General features: G+C 39.1%; 2 protein-coding genes across 5 annotated transcripts in view; one reads left to right on the top strand and one right to left on the bottom strand.

Moving 5' to 3' along the window:
• The window catches only part of HnRNP-K (Heterogeneous nuclear ribonucleoprotein K), a 301,352-nt gene that overhangs the window by 12,899 nt on the left and 266,020 nt on the right, over positions 1-22,433 (bottom strand). The window lies entirely within an intron of this gene.
• On the top strand, positions 5,537-12,660 carry LOC117217600 (cytochrome b5). Its single transcript, XM_033465322.2, has 3 exons — positions 5,537-5,694; positions 10,402-10,713; positions 12,372-12,660. Exons 1-3 carry the CDS (start codon positions 5,559-5,561, stop codon positions 12,512-12,514), a joined length of 591 nt encoding a protein of 196 aa, XP_033321213.2. The 5' UTR covers positions 5,537-5,558; the 3' UTR covers positions 12,515-12,660.

Here is a 22,433-nt window from a genome sequence, read left to right as displayed (position 1 = left end):
ATAAGAGGGCGTGGAGATCGTAACCGAGCCGCAAAAAACAGGCAGCGAAACGGGGAGATTCGAAGATAACGCGTACCCCTATTGTTAGGGGACCGAGGGGGGCTAATGGCGCGTTCGATAGCGCGGAGCGCACACGATCGCTTCGAGTCGAACGATGACCGGCCCGAAGAAGGACTTTCTTCGAGGCGAATAAATGGCTGATTTGTAAAAAGTTTGTAAAAATCGCCGGGCTTTTTCGTATCGCTTTGTCGCGTTGACGGAATTTTCTGTCGATCGCAGGATCGCGATTCCGGCGGGTTTACTTCGACGCGAGTGATTCGCGAGATCCAAGAATCCGGTCTAAAAATTGCATGTCCTTCCTCCGTTTTCGAATAATTTGCTAAGCAACGTAGCAATTAAAATCGCAAAGCGAAGTGTTGTAATATCGATTACTTGTTTAACATTTCCACGCTTTGCGAATCCTCGTGAAATTAGGAAATTATAGTATTGATTTTCGAATCCGAGTAAATAATTCGCGTTATCGTCCGCGTTAACCCTTTGCAGTCGAGTGGCGACGCCACGAAAAATTGTTTTGTCACGTTTGAAAATAATGTTAACGTTATCAAATTTTGTTTATATTTATGTAACTCTCGACACAGTGCAAACTGTTGCACGAGTTACAAAATTCTGTTTCATACAAAATGGAAACGCTATCAGTGTCGGAAAAACTATTTTGGATTTCGAGTTAAAATGGCTCCGACTGCAAAGGGTTAATGCGGGCGACCGAATTATTTAACTCGGATTCGAAAATCAATATTATAATTTCCTGATTTCACGAAGATTCGCAAAGCGTAGGAATGTTAAACAAGTGTGATTGCTATTATTAACACTTCGCTTTGTGCTTTTAATTCGATCGATCAATTATCAAATTTAATCGATTAATTCGCTGCGCCGCCCCCTTTTCAGAGCGAGAGTCAAGCGACGACGAGTATACTCGTCGAACACAAAGTGGCGCTGTTAAAATCAGTTGGATCAAAGAGACGGTTTTATTTTATAAAATTAACAATTTTATTACTAACTTTTAATACTTATTTATTCACTTAATAAAATTAATAATTATTTATTCACTTATAAAAGTTAAAAATTCAAACTGCTGCTGTGAAGTGGTATTCAGAAAAGTAAGGAACGACACATCATTTTCTAATCTTATTTTTATAACAATTTGAACACCTTCGTGTAAGATCGGCCTCAAAATATTCTAAAAATCTTGAAATTTCAGAATATATTTTTGCTTTCGCTAAAACTACGATTTAAATAGTCAGTGGTCGCTGCTTTTTACGCGCGACGAGTATACTCGTCGTGACAAAAAATACTGCCACTTCTCTGTAACGAACATACTCGTCGAACGCAGCTAACTGGTTAAATACAGTGCTTCAGTTTAGTCAAAAGAAGTACTTTAATTTTATTTGGAGATTGTTGACGCGACGGTCGAAGCGTTAAAGAACAGCAAACGAATAGATAAAATGAAAATGGCGTACGGGGGTGTATTCGATTCGGACGCGATTAAGTTGCTAACGAATGCGAGCAATATTTATTGAATTATCGAGCAACATCGAGCAATATTTATTGAATTATCGAGCAACATCGAGCAATATTTATTGAATTATCGAGCAACATCGAGCAATATTTATTGAATTATCGAGCAACATCGAGCAATATTTATTGAATTATCGAGCAACATCGAGCAATATTTTGTGCATTACGAGAGCCCGTAACTGTCACAAGCGGATAACAGTCTCGAGGGATTAACCCTTTGCAGTCGAGTGGCGACTCTAAGACGCCATTAAAAATTGTTATGTCACGTTTGAAGATAACGATAACGTAATCAAATTTTGTTTATATTTATGAAACCCTTAACACGTTGAATGCCACGCCGATTTTACAGAAATTGTCCGTGGCGCCACGATGAATTTTCTTTTATGTGATACACATATAATGTTGAAATATTATCTGCAATAGATAAGTTACAATGTATAACCATGTTTGACATGTTAATTGTGACAGGGGTCACTGTTTGAATCGACGATGGTAATAATACAAAATTTAGATATTGACATTTGTTTTCAATTATATATATTTCTATCAATTTGGGCGCGCCGGTCACCGGTGGCCGACTTAGGACAACTTTTAAAATACAAAAGCGTTAAATGAATATTTCCTACGGTAAATTGTAATTTTTAATGATTCATTTCATTGATTAATAGCGTAATTGTTGCACGAGTTACAAAATTCTAAATTCATATAAAATGAGAACGCTATAGGTCGGAAGAACTATTTTGGATTTCTAGTTAGAACGGCTCCGGCTGCAAAGGGTTAATCGCACTCGAGAATGAAGGTTTCGAAGTTTCGTTTACAACGCGGTGCCATTTTCTCGATTACCAGCGGACCACTCGAACTTCCGGCCGAACCGTTCGAACCGGGGCCTTCGGACGTAGTTCGAGCGCAAAAAGATCTATTCTTTGCCTTTGACGGTGTAACGATTAACTTTCGTTGCACCTCCGCCCGTTTGCCGCCTCCTGGAACACAGGGAGAGCCGCTCGAGCGTTGCTCGTGAAAAACTTCGTCGACAGCTGCCGAGAGAGAGTGATTCAAAGCTTTCTTCGGTGGTTTTTGTGAAAATTCGTGAGCGCTTCTATCCCCTGCCTTGACCGTAATCTGCTCTAACTTGAAACCTTTTATACGTCGGGATATTCGCGTGTGACGATCTCGTTGCCGCTCCTCCAGATATTTATAATTAAATTATATTAAGCGCAGAAAATGTCTTCGTATTCGAAATCCTCCAACTGGTGTGATTATTGGTTTCCCTTTGTGGAAAGAGAGAACGGGGAAGCTTGTTGGTAGATGCGAAAAAGTGATTCAAAGCGACGGGGATTATGTTATTGATGAACTATACTCGCGTATGTGCGTTACTTAAACGATGACAACGCTTTACGGTACTCTTAATACAGTGATGTTTCTCTAACTGACGCTCAGATTGTCCTAAAAAATGGACAATTTTAGAAGAGGAGATACGATTGTTCGAGCCTTGTGGCTCGTTTTTTATGGTCATCTCTAATTTCCCGGAGGTGCCATAATTTTTGGACAGCGTGTATCAATGCCATTTTGAAAGAAATCTTTTGACTGAATGAACACTGAAACTTTCGATTTTCTAACCACAAAGAAATATTTAATCCCAACATCGTTGACCTTTCGTTTGGGTTTCGATAAAGAAAGAATTTTTATTTTGATCGGATTTTAATTCAGCGGAAAAAATCGATTAAACAGTGCACAGCAGAAATCGAGTTGAAGAATCTTTGGATGAATGGATAAGAAGATGAACAATCATTGGAAGGCGATAAGAGAGAAAGAAAGAGAAAGAGAGAGCGAGAGCGAGAGAAAGAGAGAGAGAGAGAAAGAGAGAGAGAGAGAGAGAGAGAGAGAGAGAGGACAACTCGTCCACTCGGCCGACCGGGCTAACTTTCAAGGAGTTAAACTCGATAGAAATCTCGTCGGCTTTAGCGATTCCAAGATTTTCTCAATCGGATCCTCGGAGGCTCGGCAGGCAACGAAGTTACAGGCAACTCGATTATAATCGATCGCGGGGCCTGTTAAAACGACATTGACGTTCGTCCTGATTCGCCGTGACAACAAAGACCGTCTATAATTTAATCATCAATTAATGAAGCGCCGAAGAATCGGGAACGAGTGGTTCATCCAGTACCGGAAGTTTGGCGAGGCGGGGGCGGAATGTTTGAGTGCCATCCCGGGATAAAGGACTTATAAATGCAGAAGGGGGATTGATCGTCAAATTTGCTGATTTATTAACGGACACCGGCTACCCGGAAAGTTTCGAAAATCTGCGGCAACGAATAATGCAAGAGAAAACAAGTTCGAGTACAGTAAATTCTTCCTAATTGACACTCACAGATTGTACACAAAAATGGACAATTTGGGAAAAGAAGATACGATTATTTATACCGATCGTCGACAACCATGAAAACGAGCCGCGAGGCTCGAATAATCATATCCCAAATATAATATGTTCCAATTATATTATATATAATGTGATAATAATCCAAAATTGTCCAGTTTCGTGTACAATTTAAGCGTCAATTAGGCAGAATTTACTGTATTCCCGTTGCACCTGAACTAGAGATTCTTATTTCACGTATACTTAATAGAGGAGAAAATCGAAACAATGAAAATATACAGGGAGTCCTAAAATTATTGTATAAGCGGGAAATGAGGGGTTCCGGAGGTAATTTGAAGCAACTTTTTCCTTAGCGAAAATGCAATCCGTGGCTTGGTTTACGAGTTATTAACGAAAAACGGTGACCAATGAGAGGCGAGATTAGCTGACGCGGAGCGGTCGAGCCAATCAGTGGAACTGGGCTGCGTGAGCTCGTTGACTGGGCCGCCTCGCGCTCGCCTCTCATTGGTCACTGCTTCTTCGTTAATAACTCGTAAACGATGCCTCGGAGAAAATTTTTGTAAAGGAAAAAGTTGCTTCGAATGACCTCAGGAATCTCTAACATCCCGAAAGTATCATAATTTCCCTGTATTTTCGCAAATACCCGCGAACCCGCCCTTCGTAAAATCGGCCACAATTCATATTTACACGAAATATTCCGCATCGATCGAATTCCCCGCGTAATTCGGAAAGTAATAAACGCGCGTTAAATGTTCCGTTGATTAAACAACATTCGCAGACACATGCTCTCGCGTTTGTTTATCGGCGTCGAACCCGTGACAGCCATGGTACATTACATCCCATAAAACGAGCTAATTTTACGCTTTACAATGTCATATTCGAAATCATCGCGCGCAGCGTGACATTCGATGTCGATAGAATCCGATGCGTTCGGTGTGAAACTAGGAACGCCGTTCTCGAAACGAGTTACATTAACGTACCTCGTTCCTGTTCGCAAGAGTCTCGCGTGTTGTTGCGACCAGTTAAATGATTTGCGGGTTGGAAAACGTCGCGCCGGAAGAGTTGAACGTTTCGCAGGGTAATGTTGTTATTAAACTGGGTTAACGGATTGGGAAACGGATACGACGCCGCGACCGGTATTAGCGAACGTTCGCGTTCGCCGGAGCGTCACCGAATTAATGGAGAATCGAGTTCGTTTAAACAAGGAAAAAATAGGGGAGCGGAGGGAAAGGGGGAACGGTGAGAGAAAGGTGGCGCGTCGTTGAGCCGGCGAAGTATCACGTTGCTCGGCAAACTCGAGGCTTAATAAGCGGCGCTCATTAACCAAGGGAAAACCACCCTCTTGTGGTTATTTGTTCGCGCGCCGGCCGACGGCAGATAATTGCCGGATTTTTGTTACTTTTCGCCCCAACCCGCCCGCCCCACTCCCGGAGATCCCGGCCGGCTGAACAAACGTGTACCAACAACGGGCCGGCGGTGTTGACAAATTGAATTCGGCCCGGTGCCGATAGTTTAATCAAGGATTCATTGATCGACGAACGCAGTTCCCATTCTGTGCAAATGACCGGCGGCCGTGCACCGCGCACCGCGGCCCAGAAATTTCCATCAAATGAGACAGCGGTATAAAATCCAAGGGCCAGAAACAGAAAACTGGCGATCCGTCGTTTCAGTGCGACGAGTGCCGCGATCGGTTTCACGCCTCGAATCGTTTTCAACGGGCGACAAAACTCGCGGGGAAAATTCAGGTGAGCTCGTCGAACTAAGATTAATCGAACCTCGCCGTGATTTAGTTGCCCTGTTTCGATCGTTCGTTGCGAGAAGATACGATAAAACTGCTCTAGAGAAATCAATTTTCTAGAGAAATATTAATTTTCTGGAGAATTCTAGAAAGACAGTGGCGGACGAACGAATTCAGACGAGAAGAAAGAAACTGGTAAAACAACGAGCACCGATCGCAGCTATTTTTTCCAGTATTCCTGACTTGTTCAATCTTTACGAACTTTAGCAGACGCGAATAGTAAATTTTCGATACTCGGTGTTGATTTCTTACGCGATCTTTTTGCCTTCTTTACGCTAGATTTGCGGAGCACAAAAAAAGACGCCGTTTCATATTGGTTTATGAAAGTAACAATAAGACGTTTATTCTGGTTTTTTTAATAAGGATTATTGTAACATTTGTGCCCGTAAGTGACGTATAAATAGAATAAATAACTCGTAAATGTATATCTTCACGATATGAATAATCGTAAATTAAACAATTAGAGACCCGTCATTTTGTTTCGTAAATCTAATGTTAATCGAATGTTGCAATATCGGTTGCAGAAACAAACGCGATCCGTTACGATTGATGCAACGGTTAATATTTATCTTTCTTTCTGTTGTTTCACGTCCTATTTCTTCGTCGATCATTAATAGAGTCAAGCTATCGAAAACATAAAAGCAACCGTGTCTTGTACGCATCCGTAGATTTCAAAACGGAACGAATCAAAATTAAATAAAAATTAAATAAATGACGCTTATATAATATCCGTATAACTGAGATTAATATTCATCGTCTTAAATTAACGACCGCTACTGTCAGTCGGAACGTACAGAATAAAATTTCTTCGTCTATTTCTTTTTGTAAAGTCGACTTCATCGATTCAATCAAGCCATTAATCAATCGCCGCAGTCGCGACTAGAATTTTAGAATCGACTAATTTTATCGTGCACCGTTTTCTTCGATTTTTCCGGCTAGCGACTTCTAAGCCCACCTTGTATATCGAGGACAACATAGAGTCCATTTTACTGCCGAGAACTCTACGCTGCAGGAAATACATAGTACGCGTCACGATGACACAGCGTTCTTTCGATTTAGATGGCCTTTTATCCGAATAAAACGATCCCGCGATATCTCGCGCTACTTGAACGATTTAAAAGAAACAAATCACGGAGAACAAACTTGTTCCGAGACGATATTGTCTTAAGCTGCGTCATGCCCGAAGGAACGTATCAAACATGATTAACAGGCAGAGCATGGTATTAAAGATGCGCGAGCGCAACGAGACACGTGTCGCATACACCGAGAACCTGTAAAATCCGGTCTTGTTACAGATTTCTGCCTCGCAATATTTTATATAACTGAACACCTCTCTCTCTCTCTCTCTCTCTCTCTCTCTCTATGTATCTCCCTCTCCCTCTCTCTCTCTCTGTATCTCCCTCTCTCTCTCTCTATGTATCTCCCTCTCTCTCTCTCTATGTATCTCCCTCTCCCTCTCTCTCTCTCTCTCTCTCTCTCTCTCTCTGTATCTCCCTCTCTCTCTCTCTATGTATCTCCCTCTCTCTCTCTCTCTCTCTCTCTCTCTCTCTCTCTCTCTCTCTCTATGTATCTCCCTCTCCCTCTCTCTCTCTCTCTCTCTCTCTGTATCTCCCTCTCTCTCTCTCTATGTATCTCCCTCTCTCTCTCTCTCTCTCTCTATGTATCTCCCTCTCTCTCTCTCCCCCCTCTCTCTCTATGTATCTCTCTCTCTCTCTCCCTCTCTCTATGTATCTCTCTCTCTCTCTCTCTCTCTATGTATCTCTCTCTCTCTCTCTCTCTATGTATCTCTCTCTCTCTCTCTCTCTCTCTCTCTCTCTCTCTCTATTGCGGTTATTTCAAAGCATTTGCATCCGCGCCATGGCGAAAGAGTTTTCCAATAGAGCCATTTATTTTGAAAGTGGCGCAAGTCACTTCGTTTTTAAGTCGATATATTTAACCCTTTGCAGTCGAAGCTGTTTGAATTCGAAATCCAAAATATGATTTCTGATCTACAGTATTTCTATTTTATATAATTTATTGCGATTTATGCATATGAAATTGAGCCTATTGCAGCAGGTACAATGCAATTTTAATAGCTTTTTAAATACATAAACGAGTCTGATGCTCTCAGAATGATTTTGAAAAATAGTATACCAATTTTTAGTGGCGCCTCAGAGTCGCCATTCGAGTGCAAAGGGTTAAGGGTTTGCGTTTCAACACGTTTAAAAATATGGATGCTAACTTTCGAGAAGATCTCTACTTGTATTTGTTATCTCACACAGGATACTGATATTTTTCTCAGTATAAATAATTTCGTATAAACATTAAAAAATCACCGCTTTTCATTACGATAAAGTGACTTATGCCACTTTCAAAATAAACGGCTCAAGAAATACCGATTATTCTCACCGAATGATCTTCCAATTGCACGTGCTTAGTATGATACACGGTTAGAGACAACTGGAACTGGCAATTTGTTCGCGGCCAAAATCGTAATCAACGTGAATTCAACGACACACAATTTATTCATTGAAATGAGAATGGAACGACGTTGACGGCGAGCATGAAGTGGCAAGTCAACTCGTCGACAACAGTTAGAAGTGTAACGTTTCATTAACCAGTTAGATACTTTTGACGATACTTCGACAAGAACAGCCGTGATAACGTAACATTTTGCCATTTCATCGTGACGAGTGTACTCGTCAAGAACGGCTATAATAAATTCTCTCTAATCGACGCTCAGCTTGGAAAGAAAAATGGACCATTTTGCAAGACGAGGTACGATTATAGCAGCCTTGCGATTCATTTTTATAGTTGTTGACAATCGGTGATTATAAAAATGAGCCGTGAGGCTCATGTCCATTGTCCATTTTTGTGGACAATTTACTGTAATTACAGTAAATTCTCCCTAATTTTCCTTCAGCTTGTAAACAAAGATAAATAATTTGTGAAGAGGAGAGCCTTTCACCGAAACTTAGACCTCCTTTTTATAAATGTTGACAATCACCAATTATAAAAATCAGCTGTGAGCCTTGAATAATCGTATTTTCTCTTCCAAAATTGTCCGTTTTTGTGGACAATTTACTGTAATTACAGTAAATTCTCCCTAATTTTCCTTCAGCTTGTAAACAAAGATAAATAATTTGTGAAGAGGAGAGCCTTTCACCGAAACTTAGACCTCCTTTTTATAATTGTTGACAATCAGCAATTATAAAAATCAGCTGTGAGCCTTGAATAATCGTATTTTCTCTTCCAAAATTGTCCGTTTTCGTGGACAATTTACTGTAATTATAGTAAATTCTCCCTAATTTTCCTTCAGCTTGTAAACGAAGATAAATAATTTGTGAAGAGGAGAGCCTTTCACCGAAACTTAGACCTCGTTTTTATAATTGTTGACAATCGGCAATTATAAAAATCAGCTGTGAGCCTTGAATAATCGTATTTTCTCTTCCAAAATTGTCTGTTTTTGTGGACAATATACTGTAATTATAGTAAATTCTCCCTAATTTTCCTTCAGCTTGTAAACGAAGAGAGAAGAGGAGAACCTTTCACCGAAGCTTGCACCTCGTTTCTATAGTTATTGACAATCGGCAATTATATCTCCTTTTCCAAAATTGTTTATTTATGTTTACAAGCTAAACGAAAATTCGGGAGAATTCATTCCACTTTGATATTCCTTATTAAATTATATACGTTACAAAAGTATCGCATTTAAACAAAAGATGAAAAATAGTCAAACAGAGATTGAAATAGCTAAGTAGCTAAAAGCATAAGCATACGAATAACATTATGCAAATGATCCTAAGCATATACAGTTACATTTTTGTCAAAAACGTCCACTGTTTAAGCGTTAATCCTTTGCACTCGAAGCTCTGCCTTAACTGTAAATCTAAAATCATTCTTCTGACTCGCAGCATTTTCATTTTACACGACTGAACGTATTTTATGCAATACCAAGTTGAATTGTGCGACTTGCACGACGGTCACGCTTTCAAGAATTTGTTAAGTCTGAACTTTGTTGATATAAAAATTACCTTAGAACGTGACAAAACAAATGTTAGAGTTGCCCCAGAGTCGCTACCCGAGTGCAAAGGGTTAAAGAAAATCTTGCAAAATAATAGAATACCGGTACATACACAAATAGCAACATTGCTAATGCCGTCGCACGATTAGCCAAAAAATGATCAATTCGTAAATCTGCTCGCGCGCTCGTCGCACAAACTCATCGCCGGAATATGTAAATAGACGCGGATTTGCATGGAGACCTTCGATAGGCGTCGAAGGAGAGAGCCGACCGTGAAATATCGGCTTCCACGAATTCCAAAAAAAGAAGAAGAAATAGAAAAGCGAGGTCGCGTCAGAGTCGTTGACGTAAGTCAACGTAAGCAACGAATGCTGGCCCTGACACAAACTCGCTTTTCTTCTTCCGGTATCAGATGTTCCCGGCGAACTGTTTTCCCTTTCAAAGCACGGGTCGCAATGTTATCGCGATCAAGAGAGAGGCCCGAATAAAAATTCCACGAGATCTACCGTTTCCACGGGATCCAAGGTTTCCGCCTAGATCCAGGGATCTGGGCGTGAACCGCGAAGGATCTAGCGTGCAGAGTCCTCGGCAGAGGTTTTCGCGGATCGATGAACCGGTTCCAATTCGCTGTCGATTTTTTTTCTCGTGCAGAGATCTACGGCTCGGCTAACGGGACAGCTTCTTCAGGAAAGATGTCGCGAGTACTCTCACCGGTCGAGGTGGCCGCGCACAACGACGAGGACGATCTATGGTTCGTGTACAATGGCGGCGTTTACGACATCACGAAGTTCGCGAAGGAACATCCGGGCGGCGAGGATGTGCTGATCGAACTGGCCGGGAAAGACGGGACAACGTGCTTCGACGAAATCGGACACACCACCGAAGCCGTGCAACTGCGGGAGAGCTATAAAATTGGCGTCTTGAGCGAGCCCTTTTCCGGAGATCCGGCCGCCGACCCTCCCGGTACGAAACTTTAGAATATCCTCCAGTGTTTGACCCTCGAACGACCGCAACGTTCTGACCTAGCTTCCCGCGGGCTCCGTCAACTTCCTACCACCCCGCGGGTTAACCCAAATTGTCGGCCCAGTTCGGACAAGCATGTCGACACAGCTCGCTCAAAAGTGGATTGCTCTAATCAGAACATTAAATTGTCCTGGAAATTGATTGCGCCTAGATTTACTGGGTATACCATAATTGTGTTAACACTTGGAAAGGGGGATCATTTGATTCCTCGGGTCGTTTGAAGTGACTTTTTCCTTGGCGAAAATGCAATCCGCGGCTTCGTTTACGAGTTATTAACGAAAAACAGTGACCAATCAGAGGCGAGAGTTCAGCTGGCGCGAGGCGGCCGAGCCAACGAGCGGGCGAAGCACAGTTACGCTGATTGGCGAGAGCTCGCCTAGCGCTAGGCTCTTATTGGTCAGCGTTTTTCGTTAATAACTCGCGAACGAAGCCGCGGATTGCATTTTCGCTAAGGAGAAAGTTCCTTCAATTTACCTTAAGAATCACTCCTTTCACCTTAACATAATTATGGGACACCGTGTATAAAATAATGAACAACTTTGAACAGTATTCGTGAACCGGAGTAATGGAGCCGGGTGGAGTGACCAATTGCTGTGCCTTTGGTTTGCTTTCGGGCATAATTAACCTCATATTTTTATCGAATAAGATGTGTTAAATTTGTTCATTCATCAATTTTAATGATTTTCGAATATCTAGACAGTCTAGATATCAATAATTCTTTTGGTGTCTTATTTTATTTATTTTTGAATAGAAAAATGTAATGTGCCTTATTCGATAAGTATAACGTTAATTATACATTTTTTTCTGCTAAAGAATAAACAAAACAAAAGAATAACAAAATCATTGATATGTAGACTTTTAAGATATCCTAAAATAAACAAAATAAAAAAAGAATAAAAGAATACAAAATGTCTTATTCGATAAATATAAAGTTAAATTTAAATTTCATCTACTCAAAAATAAACTAAACAAAAGAATAACAAAATTATTGATATCCGAACTTTTAAGATATCCTGAAGTAAACAAAACAAAAGAAGAACAAAATTATTGATATCTCGACTTTTAAGATATCCTAACGTAAACAAAACAAAAGAAGAACAAAATTATTGCTATCTCGACCTTTAAGATATCCTAACGTAAACAAAACGAAAGAATAACAAAATCATTGATATCTAGACTTTTAAGATATCCTAAAGTGAACAAAATAAAAGAATAAAAGAGTGCAATATGTCTTATTCGATGAATATAAAGTTAATTTTTAATTTTTTCTACTCAAAAATAAGCAAAACAAAAGAATAACGAAGTTATTGATATCTAGACTTTCAAGATAATCCTAAAGTAAACAAAACAATATAATAAAAGAATGTAACATGTCTCTCATTCGATAAATACAAAGTTCATTATGCCAGCAAACAAATGAAAAACACGGCAAAAAAAGGGCACAGTAACCGGCACCGCTACCATAGCGAACTTTCAAGTTTGTCCAGGTGCAAACGAGGTTGCATGTCATTCGTTTGTATCGCTACAGGTGTACGGTGTAACGTTCGGACAAACTTTTCTTACGATCGCGTAATTACGGAACTAATTTCTATCCGCAGGTGAACAAAGCGCGACAACAAACGACAACGTCGACAACTGGGAATACAAGCCGGCGAAAAACGATTCCAGCATGCTTCTCGGGTTCATCGCGGCCGGCGTCGGCGTCTACGGCATCCTGCTTTATTACTTCTGGCTCTCGTAAAAACCGGACGTTACTCGATTCGGACGCGAGTTAAAACACGACTGGGAACAAGGCGCCGCCATGACTAGTAAAATTCTAATTTATGTCGAAATACAGTATTACTTGTATGCGATTATCTGAAATAAAAACGAGGATAGGCCACGCGACGATTCTTGGCAAAGATTTAAACGATGACAATCGATCGGCAAAACGTCTCTGCGCGTGCGTTGTTTGTTTCAGTTATCTTCGATCAACGGATGTTCGCATAAAAATGTACGTACCGTTGGACACTGGAACTGTCGGATGAGAACAAACCGGCAAACACACACACACACAACCACAGACACGTTCGATTGTTCACGATTGTAACCGATATCTTGTTGCAAATTTATTCATTTGTTTATCGACGACAAACGATTGCCGTTGGATAAGCTAAATTGCAATTTCGATAAGAAATTGGCAATCGAACATTCCGATTGCTCGGAAATTCCAGTATTTGAAGTACAGTAATGTCTCTGTAATTGACGCTCAGATTGTCCACAAAAATGGACAATTTAGGAAGAGAAGATACGATTCGTTCGATCCTTGCGGTTCATTTTTATAGTTACGAATTGTTAACAAGTATAAAAACGAGCCGCAAGGCTCGAATAATCGTATCTCGACTTCCCAAATTGTCAATTTTTGTGCGTAATCTGAGCGCGAATTCGGGAGAAATTACTGTACGGTAAATTCTCCCCATTTAATGCTCAGATTCTAGACACAAATGGACAATTTGGGAAAAGGAGATACGATTATTCGATCCATGCGGTTCATTTTTATAGTTACGAATCGTCAACAAGTATAAAAACGAGCCGCAAGGGTCGAATAATCGTATCTCGTCTTCCCAAATTGTCAATTTTTGTGCGTAATCTGAGCGCGAATTCGGGAGAAATTACTGTACGGTAAATTCTCCCCACTTAATGCTCAGATTCTAGACACAAATGGACAATTTGGGAAAAGGAGATACGATTATTCGAATCATGCGCCTCGTTTTATAGTTACGAATTGTCAATAAGTATAAAAACGAGCCGCAAGGCTCGAATAATCGTATCTCGCCTTCCCAAATTCTCAATTTTTGTGCGTAATCTGAGCGCGAATTCGGGAGAAATTACTGCACGGTAAATTCTCCCCACTTAATGCTCAGATTCTAGACACAAATGGACAGTTTGGTAAAAGGAGATACGATTATTCGAGCCATGCGATTCATTTTTATAGTTACGAATTGCCAACAAGTATAAAAACGAGCCGCAAGGCTCAAATTAATCGTGTCTCCTCTTCCCAAATTGTCCATTTCTGTGCACAATCTGAGCGTCAGTTAGGGAGGCATTACTGTATCCTTGAAAACCGAATAAGATTTCGAGAAAGGAGCAAACGCCGTCGTAAATTCATTCGCGAGAGCAAACATTTTTCTTCGGTGTCCGCGGCGGTCTTTCGCGAAAGATTGCGCGATCGTTCGATCCGAGATATGACATTGTATCGCGCGATCGCGGTAACCAATCTGATTGCTCCGTGTGCATTTCGAGTACAGATACACGCGAACGGTTGAATGAACTTCGCGGGAGGAGTTACAGTCGAACGCGTCGCATGTAATCAGTGTTCCGATGACACAGAGTGTTCCGAAGAACAAAAGTCGTTTATCAGAGAGTTCGAACGAAGCGCCGAGCCGCCACGAGCACCGGCGCTAGGTGACTGGGATCAAGCTCCATTAGTCGAATTACAGTAATTTCTCCCTAATTCGCGCTCAGATTGCGCACAAAAAGCGACAATTTGGGAAGAGGAGATACGATTAAACGAGCCTTGCGTCTCGTTTTAATAGCTGTTGACAACTATAAAACTAAACATAACTGTACAATAACACTAGACAATAACTAGACTACTGTACATAACTAGACAACTATAACAGAACTATAAAAACGAGCCGGAAGGCTCGAACAATCGTATCTCTTCTTCCAAAATTCTCCATTTTTGTGCGCAATCTGAGCGCGAATCAGAAAGAAATCACTATACTGCTGCTTCTCCGTGACGAGTATACTCGTCAAACACAACTAACTAGTTAAGGGAACTCCCTATTTTAAAAGGAGGTCGCTACTTTTTACGCGCGACGAGTATACTCGTCGTGACACAGGATACAGTAATTTCTCCCTAATTCGCGCTCAGATTGCGCACAAAAAGCGACAATTTGGGAAGAGGAGATACGATTATTCGAGCCTTGCGTCTCGTTTCTGTAATTGTTGACAATCGGCAACTATTAAAAATGAGAGCTCGAATAATTTTATTTCATCTTCCCAGATTGTCCATTTTTGTTTACAAGCTGATGGAAAATTGGAGAGAATTTACAGTGTTCGGACACCATTTTAAAGGCAATAACTTTTTTAGAACTGGGCTAAACGACTTGAATCTTTTTAGACAGAGGAACATCAGTCTACTAAACTATAATTAGAACGCTTTTTCTAAATTTTGCAATTATTTAAAATAAAAGAAAATAAAAAGCTCCCATCTTCAACTATTTTTTAGACGACAGGGGAACATCAGTCTACTAGATCATAACTGGAACGCTTTTTCTAAATTTTGCAATTACATAGAATAACAAAAGAAAATAAAAAGCTCCTATTTTCAACTTTTTTTTTAATCCGAGCCTGCAACGAAAATTTAAATAATGCGTTTCGTAGAACTCGGTAAAATGTCAAAAACTCGCGCATGTTGAAAATTTCATCGAAATCGGTTGCCCTTGACCCAAGCAATAAACAACCAAAGATCGTTAAAAATTGGAATTTTATCCCGATTTTTGATAAGTGCGAGAGATCTGCAGTTAAAACAATCGTTCAACTTGACTTTGCGTTCACCGATTGCAAAAGCGTATCCTATAAACGTTTAAAATTGAACAGGCTCAGATAGAAAGATTAAAAAAAACGAGACAGTTATTTTTGTTTTCTTTCGTCACTCCGAGTAACGATACATAATTTTAACAAAGTAGTCCAGTCATTATCTAGCGTGCCGGTAATCGGAATCGTTTAGTCCGGTTTTAGAAAAGTTATTGCGTTTTCATAAGTGTCCGAATATTAATGGGAGTCTCGCGCCGTATATCGCGAAGATATACGAAGATATAAGAAAACGAGGCATCGCGTTTTCATCGTGACTAGGCGATTTTCGCGATCGAATATGGCTGTCATTCCGGTCGAAACGCAGCGTGACGCGCCGTCTACGCGAGTTCAATAACTTATCTGCCGCGGGTGCTCGATACGCGATCGTTATTTGATCACCGATTATCTGGGAGAACAGTTCTGTAAGTGCAACGAAACAATAATTACGCTGCGTTACGCGACGACGGATCGAAAAACGAGCTTGGAAATAGCAGCAGAACTTATAAATACCGCAAGACAATTGCTGCTTATCAGTCACGACCGGCATTATTATTCAGTATCTGAGCAGATAAAACCGAACTGCCCGATTACATTCGCCAAGCCTGGTAAGTATTATCTGCATTATCGCGCAAGATGAGTTGCATCATCGCGCGAGATGGTTGTACGCGCGCTATCTGTGTATACAGAGAGCCAATTTGTTCCTCGCGTGAACTAGAAATGTATTTCCGTGCCGTATGTTAATGCAACGCAATAAAAGCTTGAATATATTATCTTGCTTGAAAACTGCGTTTTCTATGCTCGCGCGACGGATCACTCCAAAATTGATCTCGGCGAATTTATATTGGATAATTGAATAAAATATTAAATGATACATTGGACAAATATTGGACGAACTGGCTCGATTCGCTGCAATTTTGACCAGATATTGCATCGATGTTGCATCGATTTTGTTCTCAATTTCTATTTATCGAACTTTACGGAAAGATGAGTGTGAATATGAAGGGGAAACTAAAGAGGAGGATTCGCACGATTCTTTTATGTTTTTTAACAATAGTTTCACTATCAAGCAAGTTTGTCAGTCGAATAAATAATCATACCGTCGAATAAATAAGTAAACAAATGTAGCTACAAATATGTTTGCCCATAGAATACGCGTCTGTAAATCTGAAACAAATTTTCGACGGGTTCTAAGGCAGCGATATAGTTACTAAAAACAAGATTTATATATAATCTATAGAATGTACAAATTCATAAGTGCATTTAGAAAACGTTTTCCTGAAGGTTAAACAAAAATCCAATATAAATAAACAATCATTTTCAAGATACGAATACATTTGCAACGCTCGTTTGTTAAAATAAGCGTAGAATTCAATTTTGCAGATGTTTTCACTCGAAAAGTTATGTGCACAGGGTTAACAATAGTGCAAACTTTTATATAAACAAAGTCCCGTGTCTATCACTTTCAATCGATTTTTTGTAAGCTCCCTCGAAGTTTAAATCGGTGAGTTAAGGAATTTTTATGATATATTTATACATGTAATATATATTAATAAATTTATATATATATATAATATATATTATATATGTTATAAATATATTATTATTATATTATTATTTATGCATACATAATATATATAATTATTATTTAGTCGCTAATAACTCAAAAAGATAGATGCGACTTTAAATAAAAAAAATAATACATATATTATTAATATATTAATATATTAGTATATTAATATACTAATAAATATATAATTAATATAATTTTTTATTATAAATGAGATGTATTGTCATGTATAAAAATATTCTACACATGTACTTCGCATTTGATATCTTACAGAAAATAATCGAAATAATTAATTTTAATTTCAATCCAAAGATTTTTTTCTTTATAACCTTATACCGAGACTCGTGAAATTATCCGACAGAATTAATATTTCTTATTCTGAAGCTTCAATAGAGGTTCTCGGTGCAAAGAAAAAAACAAATTTTTGTTCTAATATAAAATTTAAAAAATCGACTTTTGACCACAGATCACCGCTTCCCGAATTACCGTGCATTCGGATGATCGTGACCGCGAGGAGAATGACACCAGCAGGTAATAAAGTTTCATCCACATCAGGCGCAGACCGGTAGCACGGTCAGCGCATTGCATACGCGTCGAATGCAGCCGCATGCGGCTAATGCAGGGTCCGCATACGATGATGCACCGTTGCCGATCAATACCTCGGGCTCCGAACACGCTGATTTCGTGTCGCCAAGGTCCTGTCGGGACCCAATGATTTGCGAAACGACATTCTTGTCGGATTCGAGCAGGGGTTTGAGCGGAAAGAACAGAAGAACTCGCGACCAACAAAACGAACCCTCGCGAGACCCGTTAGTCGATCGCCGGGTTTCGCCGGAAGAAAATTACAACGCGTTCTTCCCACGAATACCGTGCTTTAGTGGAAAAGAATGTTCGCAATTCCCTTCGCCGGTAAATTCGAGTTTTCCCATACGAATTCCGATTTTACACGCGTGTTTGCGCGCGGCGTTTCTGTTTGGCAGAGCTCGTTCCTTCGGAAACAGCTTCGCAGCGAACGCTACCCGCGGCTTTACGAACCGAAAAAGATAACTTGCGTTTACCGTGCGCACGCGAAACCATTTTTCATAGTTTTTCTAATCCTTTTCCTAAGTATTTCCATGTTATACCGTGTACACCGTGTACACGTTTAACGGGTCTGCAAATGTAAACAAATTCGATAACGTGGAAATTATTTTGGAACGCGATGCAACCACCCCTTTGGCGTCGATGCACCACTCGTGTGCATTAACTTCGTTTACGACGATTGTCGAATTTACGTATGGACAGTTTGAAGCAAAAGTGTTGCAAAAGTGAATGCTTTGCGGGCTCGATTTGATATTGTAAAATCATATTTAATTTAACGTGTTATTTTGTCTCTTCAATTAAAGCCTGAAAACGCCACTTTCAACGCTGATGCACCATCCGAGTGCATTAACTTTGTTTACGACGATTGTCGAATGCACGTGTAAACAGTTCAACGCAAAAGTGTTGCGAAAGTCAATGTTCTGCTGGCTCGATTCAACCGTTTGCACACTCGAAGCTAATTTAACCGTGAATCTAAAATAATTATTCCGACTTGTAGCACTTTCATTTTGTATGACAACGTGCATTTTATGCGTATGAAATTGTGTCTTGTGTTGTATTAACTTTGTTAGTTTAAACATTATCTTAGAACGTGGTATAACAAATTTTAGTGGCGCTTCAGAGTCACCACTCGAGCGCAAAGGGTTAATATTGCTAAATCGTATTTAATTTAACATGTTATTTTATTCTTCTTTTGTACTGTTTCAAGTTAAAGCTTGGAAATGGTTCACGTAAAAGAGCTATGACAATTTTCTACGTTATCGCTTTTTACAAAACTTTTAATTCATCCTTCATTATCCAGGAATTAAGGTTTTTTATTTACGCCATTTCTGCTTTCAGCGGCTCGTATACTTAAATTATACGTAGAAATAAGAGACAATTTGTTGAAAGGACGCTATTTTTATCAATAAATCGTTCGAATGTCTCCTTTTTTTATTAATGCCATTTACGTAATTTCTGCTTTCGGCGGCTCGTATACTTAAATTATATGTAGAAATAAGAGATAATTTGTTGGAAGAACGCTATTTTTATCAATAAATCGTTCGAATGTCTCCTTTTTTTATTAATGCCATTTACGTCATTTCTGCTTTCGGCGGCTCGTATACTTAAATTATACATAGAAATAAGAGACAATTTGTTGGAAGAACGATATTTTTATCAATAAATCGTTCGAATGTCTCTGTTTTAGCTAAAAGATGATAGCACGTTGGATGCCGACGAAAATAGCTTCAGCGCTGTCTAAACGATAACGAATGTAAATCGTGATGCGCACTGTGCCACATTGGAACTTGTTACACGGATTACGAGTAACGATAACGTGGTTCGGCAACAGGTGTAGAGGTAGCCCTCGCATTCTGCTTTGTTACCACGATCGGTCAATAACGTTACATTTGCAACCGTATCGAAAGTAGAATCTTGGCTGACGTTCGTATGCAGATTGTTCGCGTACACGAATTCGACGCGAGGAACGCCGAGGGCAGTCGCTCGTTAAATTGTCGAGGAAGTACATAATAGGCGCGGCCGAAAAATTGCACGATGATCCGCGGTCGGATTATGACCGGCATCTTTCTTTATTACCGGGCATAAATTTTGATGAAAAACGGGAGAGGTCCGGAGCGGGCGTAAAAATTGATTCAGTCCGTGTTGCGCGGTGGAAAGACTCCCGAAAGACGCAAGAACGAAGACACAGGTACAGTAAATTCTCCCTAATCTTCCGTCAGCTTGTAAACAAAAATGAACAATTTGGGAGAGGAGAACCTTTCACCGAAACTTACACCTCGTTTTTATAGTTGTGGACAATCGGCAATTATAAAAATCAGCTGTGAGCCTTGAATAATCGTATTTTCTCTTCCAAAATTGTCCGTTTTTGTGGACAATTTACTGTAATTACAGTAAATTCTCCCTAATTTTCCTTCAGATTGTAAACAAAGATAAATACTTTGTGAAGAGGAGAGCCTTTCACCGAAACTTAGACCTCCTTTTTATAATTGTTGACAATCAGCAATTATAAAAATCAGCTGTGAGCCTTGAATAATCGTATTTTCTCTTCCAAAATTGTCCGTTTCTGTGGACAATTTACTGTAATTACAGTAAATTCTCCCTAATTTTCCTTCAGCTTGTAAACAAAGATAAATAATTTGTGAAGAGGAGAGCCTTTCACCGAAACTTAGACCTCGTTTTTATAATTGTTGACAATCGGCAATTATAAAAATCAGCTGTGAGCCTTGAATAATCGTATTTTCTCTTCCAAAATTGTCCGTTTCTGTGGACAATTTACTGTAATTACAGTAAATTCTCCCTAATTTGGGAAGATGAAATAAAATTATTCGGGCCTTGCACCTCGTTTTTTAATAATTGTTGACAATCGACAACTATGAAACGATAATAGTAATTCTTCCGACTCCGTGGAGGTTATAAACTTTAATTAACCAACGATTAGCTTGTAATGATATATTTTTCATAGGAAAAGAACGCGGTTGACGAGAGAAATTTATCAGTGATTCCGAACAATTATTGACAAAGAAAGTTCTTCGTCAAATTCTGCATATTTAGACAAAGGTTTTTGAAAAGATGTTCACGGATTAACTGATTTTCTTTGCGTTCGAATGCAACAGGATTACATTTGTGTGATTACTTCGTTTACATCCGACAGAGAGTGTTTCGTAATTAATTAATTACAACGTAATTGCTTGTACGTCAAACGCCATCGCTAATGTTTCGCGGGAGTTTCATTTAAAAATGTCTTCGTTGCAATGTTTGTGTACGGTGGCTGATTAAATTATCGGAGCCACGTGCATCAATTAACGAATTTTCATTGAAATAATTAGTCTTTAGACCAGAGGCTGGGTTGTACAGTAATTTCTCCCTAATTTGCGCTCGGATTGTGCACAAAAATGGACAATTTGGGGAGATGAGATGCGATTATTCGATAGCCTTGCACCTCGTTTTTATAATACTTATATAGTCTCCTATAATCTCTTATATAGTCTTATATACATATATAAGTTATAATTTATATTACTCTATAGTATAGTGTAATATAGTCTTATATAATCTATACACTATCTATATACTATATAATCTGTATAATCTCTTATAATCTCTATAATCTCCTCTTCCCAAATTTTTGTTTATATATACAAGCTGAAGGAAAATTGGGGAAAATTTCTTGTACAGAGTAACGGAGGCATCGGAAGAATATGAGAATCTTGTTACACGCTTCTCAATTTATCGACGCTATTAACCAGTTAGCTGTTGCAATCACTTTGAAAAGTGTGCAAGCTACTGCAATCAGACTCTGCACGTTTGATTTCTTTTCTCGTATTTTGTTCAAATACAACTCTTTTATGAAACGTATAATTAAAAAGAACAAATAATTAAACATATAAAAGACTAACATATAATTAAAAACGTATAATTAAAAACTAACCGGTTGAAAGAAGAAGCGCGTCATCGGTTATCTTTTCTTCCGTATAATTGATGCAGACGATTTTTAATTTGCATGAAACAAACTGAAGGAAAATTGCAGAGAATAATACTGTATTTTCGCGGTATCGTGAAATTGTTGTTAAAGCATATTAAAAATGATATTTCAGTTGAACGATCTGTTTGTGGCTGTTTCGATCTTGACTTGGAAAACTACGTTTATTATGGTTGAAAACCGACGGTAATTTGAACAAATAAGGAAGGATGAAAGCAATCTCTGCAACGTGGTTGCAGATCGGTGGCCTACTTCGTGATCGCCAGACCGCGGATTTTATGCACTTTACACAACTCTAATTTCGCATAAAGATCCGTAGCCGTAGCTCTCTAGTTTCTTGCATTGCTACAAATCGATTTACGTTAATTTATCGATTTTAATCGATTTACGTAATTAAGCACTGCAACTATGAAGTCTGACAACTGCAACTACGAAGTCTGGCAACTGCAACTATGAAGTCTGGCAATTGCAACGATGAAGTTAAACAAATGCAATATTATTGGACGTTTTAGAAAAATTTTCGTTACTAACGTAAGCGTTAAATTGAAATTAAACCGTATATATAAATGAAACCTTTTTGTAAAAAAAGAAAAAAACAAGTATATTCTATACTCGCGACAAACTTAACGTAAGCGTTCAACTGAAATAAAATCGGACATAAATGAAACATTAAAAAAAAGAAGAAAAAACAAGTATATTCTATACTCGCAACAAACTTAACATAAGCGTTCAACTGAAATAAAATCGTAAAAGAAAAAGAAAAAACTAGTATATTCCACACTCGCAACTTAACATAACCGTTCAACTGAAACTAAATCGAACATAAATGAAACATTTCAAAAAAAGAAGAAAAAAACAAGTATATTCTACACTCGCGACAAACTTAACATAACCGTTCAACTGAAACTAAAT

This window comes from Megalopta genalis, chromosome 8 (assembly GCF_051020955.1).
Source record: "Megalopta genalis isolate 19385.01 chromosome 8, iyMegGena1_principal, whole genome shotgun sequence".
In the NCBI taxonomy this organism is placed as follows: domain Eukaryota; kingdom Metazoa; phylum Arthropoda; class Insecta; order Hymenoptera; family Halictidae; genus Megalopta; species Megalopta genalis.
Note: the sequence above shows the minus strand (reverse complement) of the source record. Positions and strands in the feature narration are given on the sequence as shown.